Raw genomic sequence first — 15,402 nt, forward strand, 5'->3', positions numbered from 1 at the left:
GAACGTGGAAACTGAATCCCTTTGTCCCCAAGAGAAGATATGGTCTTGTAAACACCGTGTTTGATTCAAAAACAAAAGGACACCGAAGTTTATAAACAATTCTGAAATCAAAGCTCACTGAATGTTTGTGTAAGTCACACTGACTGGTAACAAAAATATATGATGGCCCATGGACTATGGGATTAGAAGAATACTCAGATGTCCTTTCTTATGAGGTCAGCACCTCCAGCAAGGTTCCCTAACTACGGGGACCAAGGCAAGCCGATCTGAGACATGCTGCATCTGTTCTTGCTTCTTTTGGCCAATGTGATGCTATCAAGGTTTTGTATTCCTGCCTAAACCAGGAAGAAAATCAAATGCATAATGGGGTGTGGGAGCCATCCCTTCTTCTAATTTGTAACCTACCAACTCACCTGTAGCTTCACACACCTTCTTCCTATTTCTGTATTATACCTAAAGCATAACCTACACCTTGACAATTCAACATCAGGTAGATTTCATAAATTACAGAGAAAGGCCAGCAATTCAATCACCCACCCTTTCCCTCATCAGTGAAATCTCATGGAATGTTGGTTGTCGGACATGGTGACAAGAAAACAGGACATCCAACCATCCTGACTTGCTAGAATCACCATCTAAATGGGATGCCACACCATGAGACAACCACCAAATAAATGCCAACGTAAATTCAGTTTACAATATAGAGGGCCCTGGCAAAATGTGTTTCGGTATCTGATGAACAGCAAGCATCCTTTCTCACTCTGCGCTAATCTGCCTAATTCCTTGGATTACCTGAGATGATTTGGAAAAAAGGAAAAATTTAAAAATAAATTCCTTCAAACTACTTAAAAGAAAACATCCTAAAATTACCAAAAATACATAATTTTTTCTTTTAAATTCATTTAACCTTTCTCCTCAGGAGAAAGAAAAATTCAATATACAATTTACTCCAGAGAAAACACCTTGCCTTTAAATTTTTAAATTCCAGGGCAAAGAAAGGAAGGAAGGGATGTAGAGAGGGAAATCCTTTGCAATTTCCTATATATTTCTAAACAAAGAAATGTTTTCAAACTATGCACTAAGGTTTTCAAGGTATACACTCTCAGAGTCCATGCAGGGGGAGGAATTCTGATGAACCTGCCAGTCCAAGATTGCAGCAACCAGCTGTTTCTATAATCAATCAGAGCTGGAGAGATGAGACCGTGAAAATGCATGCTTGATGGCTGTGTGGACAAAAATGCAGTGGTTACTATGTGGTGCTTCTTCAGCCACGAGACCTCACATATGTCCACAAGGCCTTTCCCTGGTTCCTCTGCTTTTGTCCGAAAGAAGCTATAGATCAAATTTCAAACCTCAGGCTTGCAAGTCAAAAACCCACCTGTGGAAGAAACCACTTCCATTAATGGTTCTTAATGACATACTTTGTTCATTTGCAGTTTGACATACAGAGTCTGTTCACTACTGTGGAAAATGCATTATGCACTCCAGGAACTGGTTCATTAACGACAAAGAAGCATCCTTAAATTACAATACCCAATTGAACAGGGCTGTTATTAAGAAACCTAAAGGATATCTCCAATATGTAAATACATAGCAGTACGATTAATCATTCCATGTCGCCTAACATAAAAATCAATAGTATGAATAAAGCCATAAATTAATTAAATCAATGTAGAAACCAGAGGCTAATCCTGCAAAGTTTCATGAATTTATAGGCTGAACGACGACCACGTGAGGAATAAGTAATGTGAATTTCCAATCCCTATGAATTCCAAAGATTAGTCCTAAATTTACTAGAAGCTGTCAACAATTTAAAACATGTTTTATAAAGCTTCATATTTTAAGCATAACTCTACAAAAGAAAAGGAATTAACCAGAAAACACTAATTTAGCTTTTCAAAATCAGTCATTCAACCCACTGGCAGCAAAATGTTGGTAACATGAGTTTGTGTGTGTGATTTTCTATCAAGTTCTTGCAAACCAGTGGGAAAAGGAGAGATTTGCCCAGGACTCTCCAGCACACACTAGCATGTCTGACTGTACACAGCTACCTCCACTGAGAAGCAGGTATGTTCTATTTCAGCAATTTAAATCTTTAAAAATTAAATGATGAATTTACTCAGACTATACTATTAGAAAGGATATTTATTCAAAATAATCTGTATCATCATGTATAAATTAGTACACTCAGTGTTACGCCTTGAAAATGTATATTCATAGAAAAATGGACCAAGATTAAGCAAATTAGCTGTTTTTCTATTAACCATTTACTTCATAATAATATGCTTACGATTTAAAAACTATAAAAGAGAAAAGAAAAAATCATTTCTCTCACTTACCTTTCCCTAATAAATAATTCATAATATTTTCACACATAAAACTTTTGAAAACATGCAAAGTATTTTCATAAAGTACTAAGTACTTGAAGTATTTGAAGTAATCATTTATGATACTCTCCTTTAAATTGTAATTTGAATCTCTTAGAATGCCATCTTATACGAAATCATATATTTTTATTTGATCTTCCACCTACCTAAGGATACTAAAATCTGTCTAAATAGCTACCAAACCTCTCCGCATTGCTATGCCTACACTTCTTTCTTTTCATTTATATGACACACTTCACTACTTTATATAAATGAAGTATAAAAATGCACAAGTTAAATAGAGATTAAACTAATTCAGTATGAAATATAAATTTACCACTTGTTCATTTTTATTTAGATTAGGTCTCCCAGTTCTAACAATTTATTCATGCTTTAACTTAGGACATATTTCTGGCATAACTAAATTGAGGGCTGCAGCTAAGGCCAGTGTTACCAGGACATAGTAACATATAAGGAAACACGGGTATATTATTCAAACCAATTAGTATAGATTTAAATTTTAATCATTTCACGATTACATATTCTAAGTAATAAAAACTTTTTAAAACGATGTCCCTTTTAAAAGTGATATGGAAATGATTTTTCAACATATTTGGGTAATTTCTCTTCCACTGGATATAACTGCCTTAATAGGAATATAGATTTCAGCTAATATATTTTAATATAATATCAAGAATTACCGTTGAATTAGACATAAACCACTATTAACACAAGTCCGTGTCATCTCTTCCAAAATTTGTCCTTCAGGTTAAAAAAACAGACTATTATAGTAAGTAAAACAGACATATTTCTCCACATTTTATTACTTAATTCATAAAACTTTAAATAATCTAAGGTATAGGCAAAACAATTATGATTCTTGTGAACACCAGACAACTTAAATAAATCTTAGATCTGTAAAAACCTAGTGACTGTCAATTTTCACCCAAGCAGAACAGAAAGATTTAATGTAAAATCTATTTCCAAGAGAAAACCTTGCCTTTACTTGGGCGGGGAGGGGGGAGAGGGTATGCATAAAATACCTATTAATTGTGGCAATACCCAGAACTTCAATCACATTAGAGTAAAATTTTATGCTAAACCATTTGGATCTTTTCCACTGTAACAGAATTTTAATTGGTTTCTCTATGCAAGAGTTTCAGTACTTCATCACTACGTTTTAAGAGCCTCTGCAAATAAGAAAACAACTGACTTAAAATTTGTTTTTAAAGAATCCCTTTCCTACTTCCTGGTAAGAATCACAGATTGCTTCCCAATGAAAACACAGCATCCTCTCTATTTGCTTTCATAGTAAACTTTAAATAGTGGGAGATGTCCTTTTTCTGAGCACAGAAATGAATACAATGCCGAACAGTCAATCGCCGGCCGGTGAAGTTCACATTGTTTAATGAACAGTAATACTTGGGACACTTCCGAATGAAATAATTAGGTGATGGGGTTAAAAATATTAAAAAATAAGGAAGTCCCCTTACTTTTCTTTTAACTTTACTTGCATCAGTCACATTCAAGAGTTGGAATGTTTATCTTTTTTTTTCTCTTTTTATTATTTTATTTTTCAATACTCGTTTTAAAACAAACATTTGACGTTAACATAAACATCTAAATAATGTGCTATATCTTTCTAAATTTAAATAATAAAAAATATGTACTGCCAATTTGACTTAAGACTCATTGTTCTTCATTAGTAAGATTGCTCAATTTGCTTTTTTTCTCAAATTTTAATTTTTTAAATAGCACTCTGTTGAAATGATAATGAAAAATTCAATCTAACCTAATTTCTTTTTTTTTTTTTTAACATCCTGGAATGTATCTTTAAACAAGGAGTAACTCCCAATGTGATGTGGAGGACCCATGTGTGAGACGGAATTCTATTCTTAGACTCCTTACAATTTCCCGTGGTAATTAGGAAGCTATATGTCCCCAATAGAATGATGCTAACAAGCTCCTGCAGTTTCTACTCTAGCAAGAAATCAAAGGGACCCAAAACAGACAACTCACTTCAGTTAAAGGATTATGCAGTCTGGTTATTAAAGCGTAGAAAGCGCTTCTACTGTTTTATATCTGAAGAGACTTTCTAAAAGAATCAGATTCTACAGCCGAGATTATTTACTCAAGAAAGAAGAAAACTAAAGAATGGCCATGGAACGTATTTAGGGAAAAAATATATAAAAGCTATTAGAAGAAGCTCATTTCAGATAACTTGTACATTTTGAAACTTTCCCCAAGAAAGATGGGAAGATAACATAACAAACCTCTATTCCTCCTTGTAATTTCTCATGAAACATCAACACTCTTCCCCCATTTAGTGAGGGTTACTATTAAATTTACAGTTATTTGGCATCCTTCTTTGGAAATGCAAAGCCACGTAGAAATCAATGGAGTTGACATTTATGAATATGACTCACATGGGTCAATATAACCAAATCACGATGAGATAAGTAAGACACCTAGAAAATGGAAAATGTTGAAGAAGAAGGCTTGGCCCAACCAACAAGAGTGACACTCACGTACCTTAAGGACTTCCATTGGCACCTGGGTGGCAGAGGGGAGGGTGGTGGGCACACTGACGTTTATGGCTGGTGTCTGACTCACGGGCACTCTCTGTTGCATGAACTGGGCCGCCTGCAGCTTCTGCTGCTGCTCCCTGCGTTCCTGTTCCTGCATCTGCTCACGCATGAGTTGCTGGCGTAGCAAGATGCGTGATGTCATACTGGAGGAGCTTATTGGAGGCTTGGAGGCCCCAGGATGATCCTCGGAACTGCTGTGGGAAAACCAAAAAACACAAATTTAGTTCCCTAATGAAACACTTCATTTGCATTTTGGGGTACCCTAAATTGCACCAAACTATGCAATGAGCCTGGGCAAATATAATCAGATCGCAGAGTAGTATTCCACCTAATTGAAAATCAAGAGCTGACAGGATTTAAGCCATTAGTAGTTGAATTAAAATAAGTCAGCTTGATTGCATCTAGGCATTTTTATCATACGCTTACTTTTTTGACATTTTATACTGCATACTACTCATCACCACCAAATATAGTGCCACCATATGAAGTGCCAAGAAGAGAGGCGTCTTAATGGCACCCAGATTTCCACATTTAAAAATAAATTGTTTGATTTCCTTTTTTATAGCCAGATCTAACCAAATAACTACTCCTACGTGCTATCTAAATTCCCTGAAGATATCCGAAATGTTTACTAACACAGAATAGTTTAAAGAAAAGGTGTACTTTGTCATGGGGAAATTTTTCTATGATACAGGGAAGTAAGAATTATTAATGAAAGAAGCATTTGGACCAGAATGTTAACACTGAACTCGACCCCAGTCTTCAGGAAAGAGGGCAGAAGACAAGCTAGTTTGACAACCCAATTCTTCTTTCCCTGGTTTTCTTTATACTGTCTTTTCTTCCGATTCACCTTGGCAAGCCCTATCCTACACACACTTTGTGAGTTCCCCATGAGGCCTACCTCTAATGGCATTGGTACTTATATTACCCAAAATTATTTAAAAAGCTTAAACCCTTGTTGTAAGTCAAAAAGAAAGGACTTCTTGATTTTCCTAAATATGGTTTTCTATTGCTTATCTTGCCAGCTCTATGACATCAGCAAATAATTAAACCTCTCTGCCTTAGTTACCATATCCAAAAAAGAAGAATAACAATAATTTTTTTAATTACCCATTTATTGAAATGGGAGATGTTTTTTAAATGTCTTTTGCATCATTTATACGCTAAAGCCCTACCTCTTAGGGATTTTGTGAGGATTAAATAAAATAATGAATGAAATAAGGCACACAAATCCCTTAATGAGTGCTATGTAGTACTGCCTTAATAAATGTTTGCTGTTGCAATTATCATTATCTAGAAATTTTAATTGTTTCCAGTAATATCATTTTCTTTTTTAAAAACATCCCTATTTAGGGCAAAGAATATAAAATCTTAATTAGCACTGGAAACAGAAAAAGAGTAACATTTGCCAAAATATTCACTCCAAAATTACTCTCCAAAAGAAGTATTTTGCACCTTTAAGCTTCCTTCCTTGAGTATAAACCCCAATATTGTCCTTATCTTCTAACAAAGGCAAAATAAAGCCATTAAATCACAGACCAGCCTTATAAACTCCTTAAAGATAGGAACCTTCAAACTCTACAGGTAAAAAAACATGCTAAAGGATGAAGAAATGTTTGCATTTCACCCTCACATAGTTCCAGAAAATTACATAATAAAACTTATACTAGCAGTTAACTCATTACTCAGCACAGAAAACTGGTTCAATAAACTGTGATAAGTTAATATAATATAATACTATATATAGCCACTAAAAATGGTGTAGAGATATATTTATGGTTGTGAATAAAAACTACACAATATAATAAACTTAGAAAAACCCAGCTGCAGGAAAGTATTCAAGGTAGGATTCAATTTAAAAAAATGTTCACTACAAGAATAAGTGCAAAGATAATGCTACCCTGAGCCATTGCCAGTATACATTATCACAAACCTTTAAGAAAACAACAGTATTGGGCTTCTCTGGTGGCGCAGTGGTTAAGAATCTGCCTGCCAACGCAGGGGACACAGGTTCAAGCCCTGGTCCGGGGAAGATCCCACATGCCACAGAGCAACTAAGCTGGTGGGCCACAACTACTGAGCCTGCACTCTAGAGCCCACGAGCCACAGCTACTGAGCCCACGTGCCACAACTACTGAAGCCCACACGCCTAGAGCCCGTGCTCCACAGCAAGAGAAGCCACCACAATGAGAAGCCCACTCAGCACAACCATGAGTAGCCCCCGCTCGCCACAACTAGAGAAAGCCTGCGTGCAGCAACAAAGACCCAAGGCAGCCAAAAGTCAATTAATTAATCAAAAAAAAGAAAATAACAGTATTATCAATTTGATTCAGAAATTTCATTGATGGATAATTTTCCTAAGAAAAAAATTCAAAATGTGGAAAACCTAACATTACAAAGCTGTTGACAAACTGCACAATATTGTGAACCACCTAAATTTGTCCCTTAATATGAACATGATTATGTAAATTATGAGGGGAGATGTGGGTCAAAGAATACAAACTTTTAGTTATACGATGAGTAAGTTCTGGGGATCTAGTGCACAGCACGGTGACTGTAATTAATAATACTGTATTGTACACTTGAAATTTACTAAAAGAGCAGATCTTAAGTGTTCTCACCACAAAAAAGAAAATAAATAGTAACCATGTTAGGTGATAAATGTGTTTCACAAAGCATACATGTAAAAAATCATCGCATTATACACCTTAAATAAGTTTGTTAGTTATACCTCGGTAAAGCTGAGGAAACAAATAAAACCATTCAAAAGATTTAAGAATAAAATAGGTTTAAAAAACAGTAAATTATGATACATAGATTTGATAATATACCTTTTTTTAATCCCACAACTACAAAGTGAGAAATGCATGTCCTAAGAGTAAATTAAAAAGTAGGATCAAAAGTGGTTTTACATTCTAATTTAAAATAAGGAGAGAGTGTGTATGTACACAAACACACACATGACTAGCAAGATGATCATAGTTGCCACCGTGGGAGTGGAATTATAGGTAAATTTCTTTCTCTTTACTTTTTCCCCTGCAAACCATAATAAAGCCATAGTATTTTTTCAATGGCAGAATATATGCCACTAATTGAAGAACATGAGGAACATGAACTAATTTACAAGCATGAAGAAATAACTTGAGTGATCAAAGCCACCGTTTGGCTAGAAGACACTGGATCCATCACAGACAGTATTTTGACAATAGGATGGGAAAGTACTGCCTTATATCCAGCACACTTGTTCTCTTGGAAGTCTTCAGAATCCCAGAAGACTTAATCCCTCTTTCCTTTATAGTTTCCTACAGATGTACAAAGACTGAACAATGTAAATACTCTGTATTATTTTTATAGCATACATTCATCCACACCATAAAAATACCTAGCCATTCCTCAAAAATAATCCATCCTTAAGGTTCTGCTAAAAGGCCATCAAAAGAAAATGCATTTTCCCACTTTTGAGTATGTGTTCAGAGCTCAAATGTACTTTCCTAAACCCAGAAAAGAAGGCTATTTAAAAATAAATAAATAAATAGATGGTCTTACTATTCAAAGCCTGTCAGGTTAAAACATTCCCAGAGAGACTGATCCTTTTGATAAAATCAGGAGCAAACCTTTGTGCCGTAGCAAATGCAGCTGTGGAAAAATCGCACTAATTAGCTGCTCAAGACGAGCCATTGGCCGTGATACAGGGGGGAAAATCCTTTCAATTAACAGTAAAGCATTCTTGCAATATCTTAAGTTAAAGTTACTAGTTATCAACCACACTAAGGCTGCAGACTTTAAAGTCAACTACAGTATCATTTAAAGCATTTACTGAAATAGCCTAACAGGAAAAAAATACATATTTATATGGTAGACCCCTATAAATAAATTAAAATTCCACAAAAGAAAAGCTGGCAGGGCTCAGCTAATTGACATTTTAATAAATCTTCCCAGAAAAAGGAAAAAGTAGTCACTTCACTACACACACTCCCTGTGGGATATTTCCATGTTAAAGATGACTCTCAGTCTCAGCCTTACTCTCGATCTTTTAAATATTGCTTTCTCTTAGAAATAATTGAATGGGCAATTATCACCTTGCTGACAAAAATGAAGACACCTACACTTCAAAATGTTACCAGGTCAAATGAGCATAATGATTTAAACTCAAAGTCGAGGTTTATGTGACAATATTACAGGTGGCCAAAAGCTTATTTTTAAAATGAGGACCTGATGCTTAAACTACTAATAATAAGCTAGAAGAGTTGTCCCAATGCATTTAATTTTAAAAGCTAACTGAACTCATCCAGGGCCCAATCTGCATTAGATAATCCTAATTCCATCGGTCTGATTCCTTTTAATCAGATTATGTAAAGGTCATTTATTCAACAAATAGTTATTGAGTGTTTCCTCTGTGCCAGGTGCTGGGAACACCTGGTTTCTAATCTCATAGAGTTTAAAGCCAGGGTCACATAATTTTTCTACAATGCCTTAAAATTAAGTCAATTATGTAGATTATCTGGCTCTTATCTAGTTCCACATGGGAAGGTGTACATCTCACCACGAGAAATCACCCTTTGAAAGCCAAATGAAGGGGAGACAAATGCCTTTACTGGCACTTACCGAATCACTGAAGCCAGACATGCAACCTCCCTGACAAGTGGGAATTGCTCAATGGTGACGCAAGGAGGACGGCCATCAACTGGATGCAAGCTCTAGCTCAGTCACTGCTGAGCAATCTGATCTTTAACGAGCCACTCAACCTCTCTGAGCCTCTCCAAAACCCACCCCCTAAATGTACAGCAGTGATTGAGTGAGCTAAGTTAAAGTGCTCAACACAGCAGCTAGAAAATGGACACTTACGTAAATAGCCATAAATGTGACTCAAGTTCCTACCTCGATGGCTGAATTTACATTTTTAACCTTCAAAGTCAGCCTCTTCTCTGTGATGACAGAGGTATGTGGACATGTGCTCTGAATTATCTGGTATGTTCCTAAATTCAGAGTTAATTCCACTGCCTTGATCAACCACTTAAATGTATCAGAAATTCCATGAAATCCAATACCTTGCCATCCAAACAACACCTGCCTGACCACCCCTCACCTTTAACAGTGATGCCAAAACCCCCTCACCAGACTTTAGGAATCAGTCTTTGGTCTCCATATCATCGTCATCCAAGACATGAATCTGGTTGTCAGCTGAAACTTACCTTTCAGGAGGAAGGAGCTGATACACTTTCCCCTACATTTCCTCTCTTCAATTCCTCAGGCAGAGTACAGCCCTGACACTTAACTAACCTGTGGCCATGGCCAAGTCAGTCAATCTCTCTGAGCTTTGGTTTTCCCTTATTTATAGACTGTTTAATATATCTGCCTCTCAGCATTGTTAGGAGGATTAAAATTTGTAATAGATGTAAAACGCGTAGCACGATAACCAGAACATAGGTCACATAAACTGGAACAGAGCTCAAAAATTAGTAGTAAAATAATATGAAACCATGAACATGCTACTTCTTTTTTGATGCAAGGAGGTGAATTTCCATAAGCCTATATGCAAGTTTGGACCATAGCAGATCTGCCTTTTAAGGTTTAGGCGATCCCTATTTAATTCAGAGAATCTGACAAAGTTTTGCTGGAGTGGAGGGAAGATAATTTACCCTGCAGTTCTCTCACCAGATATAAAGTAAAAATCCTAGCATTTTTCTCCAGGAAAAACTAATCTTCTTTATAATCATTCAGGTGATAGAGCTCAAAGCCTAGCGTTTGCCTGTACTGGATACAATGTAATTATGTCCAGGAAAGCACAATGGCTAATGTTCACATACACAGTGGAGATGCAGGAAGGCATGATAATTAACCTCATGCACACGTAAGAAAGCTATACCGAGAACACGTTAAGCTACCAGGGTTTCCAAATGCAAAAGGCTGGCTGCCACAATATCTGCTGTGTAAAGTCAAAATGCCCAGGCTCTAGCCCTAGAAATTCTGACTTCAGGTTAGCTAAGGCCTAGGAATCAATGTGTCTACAAAAACTCTGCTCCTGATTCGGATGCCATGCTTAGAAACTAGAACACCTAAGATTACCCATTTGTTTAGTAGAAGAGCTAGGACATGAACCCACATCTTTGATTCTTAGACCAGAACACTTTCTTCCATGTCTGAGGAAATGCACATTCCATTCCCCACCTCCAGTAACCCTCACAAGAGCTCTGAAGAGTCCTTCTGATACTGAACCCAACATGTTGAACGGAATGAAATGGGGAGGACTACTTACTCCTGCCAAACAGGCTATAAAATCAAACAGACAAAAACATTTGTGCAGATACTGCCAATGGATCGTCATGGTTACAACACAACTACTCTATCATAAGGAAAAAATCCACAGGTTGAATCTACAAAAATGTTGTTCTGTCAGCAAAAAGAAATTTTTAAGAGTCTTTAGAAAGTAAGTCCAAGCGCATAAATCACCGAAATAAGAGTCAGTAAATGGACATATCTTTTTAAATGGCAGTCTGGGTATCTAACATTTTAGAATGATCAGCACTTCCATTATCTTAACCTTTCCATTCCTTCCAAAGTCATCGCTTTGTAAGCGTAAAGATGGCTTCTTCATCGTGAATGGTGGAAGCAAGTACCAACAAGAAAATACATTGTTACTTGTCTACATGATATATATATGAAATATATGGTATGTCTGATATATGGTATATATGATATATATGATAAATATATATCTCACTTAAAATAACTGAGAGTATAACTCATGTAAACATGAAAGTACCAGATTTCACAGTTTGGCTTCAAAAATTGAGATCTTGTGGACTTCAGGCATCACCAACCTTGGTTTTAGTGGTCAAGAAAAAAACATGAAAACAATGCCAAACATCCAGCTTTTTCTGGTAACATTACCAGCTCAGACAATAAATACTACAGGTTTCTGGCATGGAGGAAATAAAAAGACTTGCAGAGTGTACCTTGTCTTCCTCCTCTACTTTCCTTCAACAAATATTTGAATGCTTTGGCAAAGCATGTCCAAGGGCCGGGTTCTGCTAGATGTGAGGGTAGCATGGTGTCCAGAGTGGACAGAACACCTGTCCTCTGGAGCTCTTTCCTCTCCAGGGTACAAAAGGAGGAAAGTATTATAAAAAGCAAGAACCAGCAATCATATGCAAGTTAAAAATCTAAAACTGTTACTTTTCAACACCTGTACCCCAATTAGTTTGAAAACATCGGCGTCTCTCCGTATCTACTCAGGATTAGTATTCTTTAAGCTGGACCTTTGACAGATGCCAGTAAGAGTAATTTCAATAATTGATTACATCAAAATCTAAGAGAAACATAATGAGATTCCCAATATATCAATATTCTTCAAAAGAGGGTACAAAAAAATGATACCCTGGAGTGCAGGAAGAAAAGATTAAAATTTATATAAAATTTATCCATCATTTCTATTTTTGTACATGTTGTATATTATAATATAGTATTAGTAGAGTCACACATGTATAAAATTTATAAGTAAAATAAAACACGTTGAGAGAGTCTGCTTGAAAAAAAACCTTACTTTAACTAGGAGGGATGACCAAAAATGTTTGAGACCTTTGTAATATTAGACCAATGTTCTTCTAGGCAACGTTCCTCATCAGATTTTTTTAAGTTGATTATTTTCACCCCTCCCAAAGAGAGTTTCTCACTTCTATACACTCCAACCAAGGAGAATCTCTTACTAAAAGGTATTTTCCAACAAGGATATGAAGGTGCCATTTCCTCATTTTAAGGCCATGACTGTCCTCCCTTTCCCACAGATGCCACCACAGGTTTCCATGCTCCTAACTCTCAATTCCCCTTGAAGAAATTATTTCCGTCAGCCTACTATCAAAAAGCTATAAAGCAGATGAAGCTGAGGGTCCCACACTCACACTTCTTGTCTCTCCTATCAAGCTGCCTTTCACTAGACCATGTTCTAGAATTCTTGTTTACACTGTCCGACTATGGAATCTCATTCATATCTAGACGCCATGCTTTAAAAGGCTCTGAAAAATTTGCCTATAAGGTGTAAGTAATTGATATGGCATGACAAGATATCCCACTTAAGAGTATTTTAAAAGAAAGAACTTTTTATCCAAAACTATGACAATCTAATGACAGAATTCAGACATGAGTGTGAAAGTAATTGGAAGGATCTTTTTAAAGACAGAAAAGCCTTCTATCTCTACTCAAATAACTGCCCCAGTCACAGGGCATGCTCTGTCCACTTGTCTAGACAACGTCACAACAGGTCAGAGAAGATTCAAAAGCCTTAATCACTTAACAATTACTGCATGTCTAGAACATATCAACCAAGATGCAAAGTCTGCAATACTGTGTGGAAATCAAGACAAAAGTACCAATTGTGATCTCAGGAGCAGTGATTGTGTGCACCTGTCATGGTTTAAAAGCCAGCCTTACAAACAGTGGTAATGATTTATGGTGGTCACATGTTACTTGTGCCTGCCCAGCATCCTGTCCCACTTCTTTGGCAAAGGACCCTGATTTCACCTTGAAAAATCAGTCTCCTCACTTTTCATTCCCGAGGTAGGTTATGGCGGTGCTGCCAACTCCACACATAGAAACACAACGTAAGTTGGACCAATCAGCATAGCCATCGAATGTGCTTGTGCTCTAAAATGGTCCAATAACAGTCAGCCCTATGCTGAGTAGAAATAGAAATATTGACTAGAAATACTGGGGTAAAAGTCCTCTATGTATACTAATGTTTGGAAAGATGCTAGGATATAAATCTGGAACTTCCTGGACCTATGTGAAAAGAAAGCCAAACTAAATGAAACAGTGATGTGAGTTGAAAGAGGGAAAAGAAGCCTGAGAAGGAAGAATGAAGAAGGAGCCAGTGTTTAGATGACACAGAGCATCTGGATCAAACCATCCCTGAAGTCTTGATAACCCTGGACATAGGATATTGATTTACAAGGGACTCTCAATCTCCATTTCTGTTTAAGCCAGTTGGATGTGCTCTGTTATACCATAGCTCATTTCTGTGGCATTTTAGAAAATAACAGTTATTCCAAAAAAGAAAAAAAAAATCAATGTTTCAGCCTAAGAGCTACAACTCAAACAATCTAGTATCCATTCTATTTTCTCCTCGTTTAGGCTGGTACACTGCCACTCACAACATTTCCCAGCTTTCCAGGAGCTAGGTTGGCTTCACGCCTAAGTTTTGCCAATGAGACTTAAGCAGAAAGGTCATGTGGTACGTCCAAAAATTCTCCCTAAAGAGATACCCATCTTTGCCATCATGTCTCCTTGAATTTAGCTGTAATGGCTGCAGGACTAGCAGCCACTTTGAACCATGAGGATGAGAACCAGACTTAAGGACAGAGCTGGAATGTTCCTGGCCCTTCATGACCAGATAGAGCCAGCACTATGAGGGCACAGATTTCTGTTTTATTCACATATAAATTCCCCAGCACTTAAAAAATACTTAGCATATAGCAGGATGAAATAAATATCTATCCAAAGAGTAAATCTGGTGCCTCTATTCTAACAAATACCCCACCTCCTAAAATCAGATAACACTAAAACCTTAGTGTTGGAAGACCTTTAGTCAAACCATTTGCTTGAGTCATCCAGTGGCGGAGAACACATTTTTTCCAAAAAGCTCAGTTCTAGAGACCTACTGTATTACCTTAATTCTAAGACAAACTTTCCTTCCACGTTTTAAGAGTTCTCAAGTCAGAATAGATCATATAATCATTGTATATATTCAGCAGAGTTTTCATCTCCCCTGAACAGTCACCTTATAATCAACATTGAATTGGATATAAGGAAATCCATTTGATAGACAAATACTGTGGCACTGGGCTAATCACAGCCACTCAAAAGCTCAAAGGAGTTATAGTGTGGATAACCCAGAAATCTGAGCATCGGAGAAACACACTTAATTAAAAGGCAGAGGAAGAAACATCAATTCATTCAGTATCTGAAATGAGAATCCACAGAACGGAACAGAGAAAGGCACGAGACATGGGCCCAGAATACCTCTGTTGAAATCCCAGCTCTGTCGTTTCTCAGCTATATGACATGGGCAGGACCTTTCACCTGCCCAAACCTTAATTTTGTCATCTACAAAATGGAGGTAGGAAAAAGTACCTTTGTCTCAGAGCAAGTATGAGAACTGAATGTATTAATGCAATTAAGATTCTTAGAGTAGTGGCCAGCCAGCACACCCTGCAGACAATAAGTAATAGGCAATGGATTCGTCTGTGCTGTACTTCAATTCCTGGATTGGTACCCTCTGAGGCTCCTAGTAACTTGAAACTAGTGAAAACTGACAAGTTATTTTCTAGGAAGCCAAATCTCTTACAATGTTGCCTTCTGCTATGGTGTTTCTTTGCTTTCCTAGAGGAAAACACAAAAGAAACAATTAATTCACAGTGTGTGCCCTCCAAAAGAGCAGGCACAAAGAAGTTAAT

The 15,402-nt window shown here is 36.8% G+C and overlaps 1 protein-coding gene across 8 annotated transcripts in view; it reads right to left on the reverse strand.

Annotated features, from left to right (window-relative positions):
• The window catches only part of MITF (melanocyte inducing transcription factor), a 226,408-nt gene that overhangs the window by 83,885 nt on the left and 127,121 nt on the right, over positions 1-15,402 (reverse strand). For 6 of the 8 annotated variants that reach the window (XM_024747055.1, XM_024747054.1, XM_024747050.1 and 3 more), the window contains exon 2: positions 4,899-5,148. In XM_024747055.1, coding sequence (XP_024602823.1) covers positions 4,899-5,148 — 250 coding nt within the window. The remainder of the gene's footprint in view (positions 1-4,898; positions 5,149-15,402) is intronic. The other 2 variants (XM_024747051.1, XM_024747049.1) reach the window with 1 other exon arrangement.

Source organism: Neophocaena asiaeorientalis, unplaced genomic scaffold, assembly GCF_003031525.2.
Source record: "Neophocaena asiaeorientalis asiaeorientalis breed wild unplaced genomic scaffold, Neophocaena_asiaeorientalis_V1.1 scaffold130, whole genome shotgun sequence".
NCBI classification, from domain to species: Eukaryota; Metazoa; Chordata; class Mammalia; order Artiodactyla; family Phocoenidae; genus Neophocaena; species Neophocaena asiaeorientalis.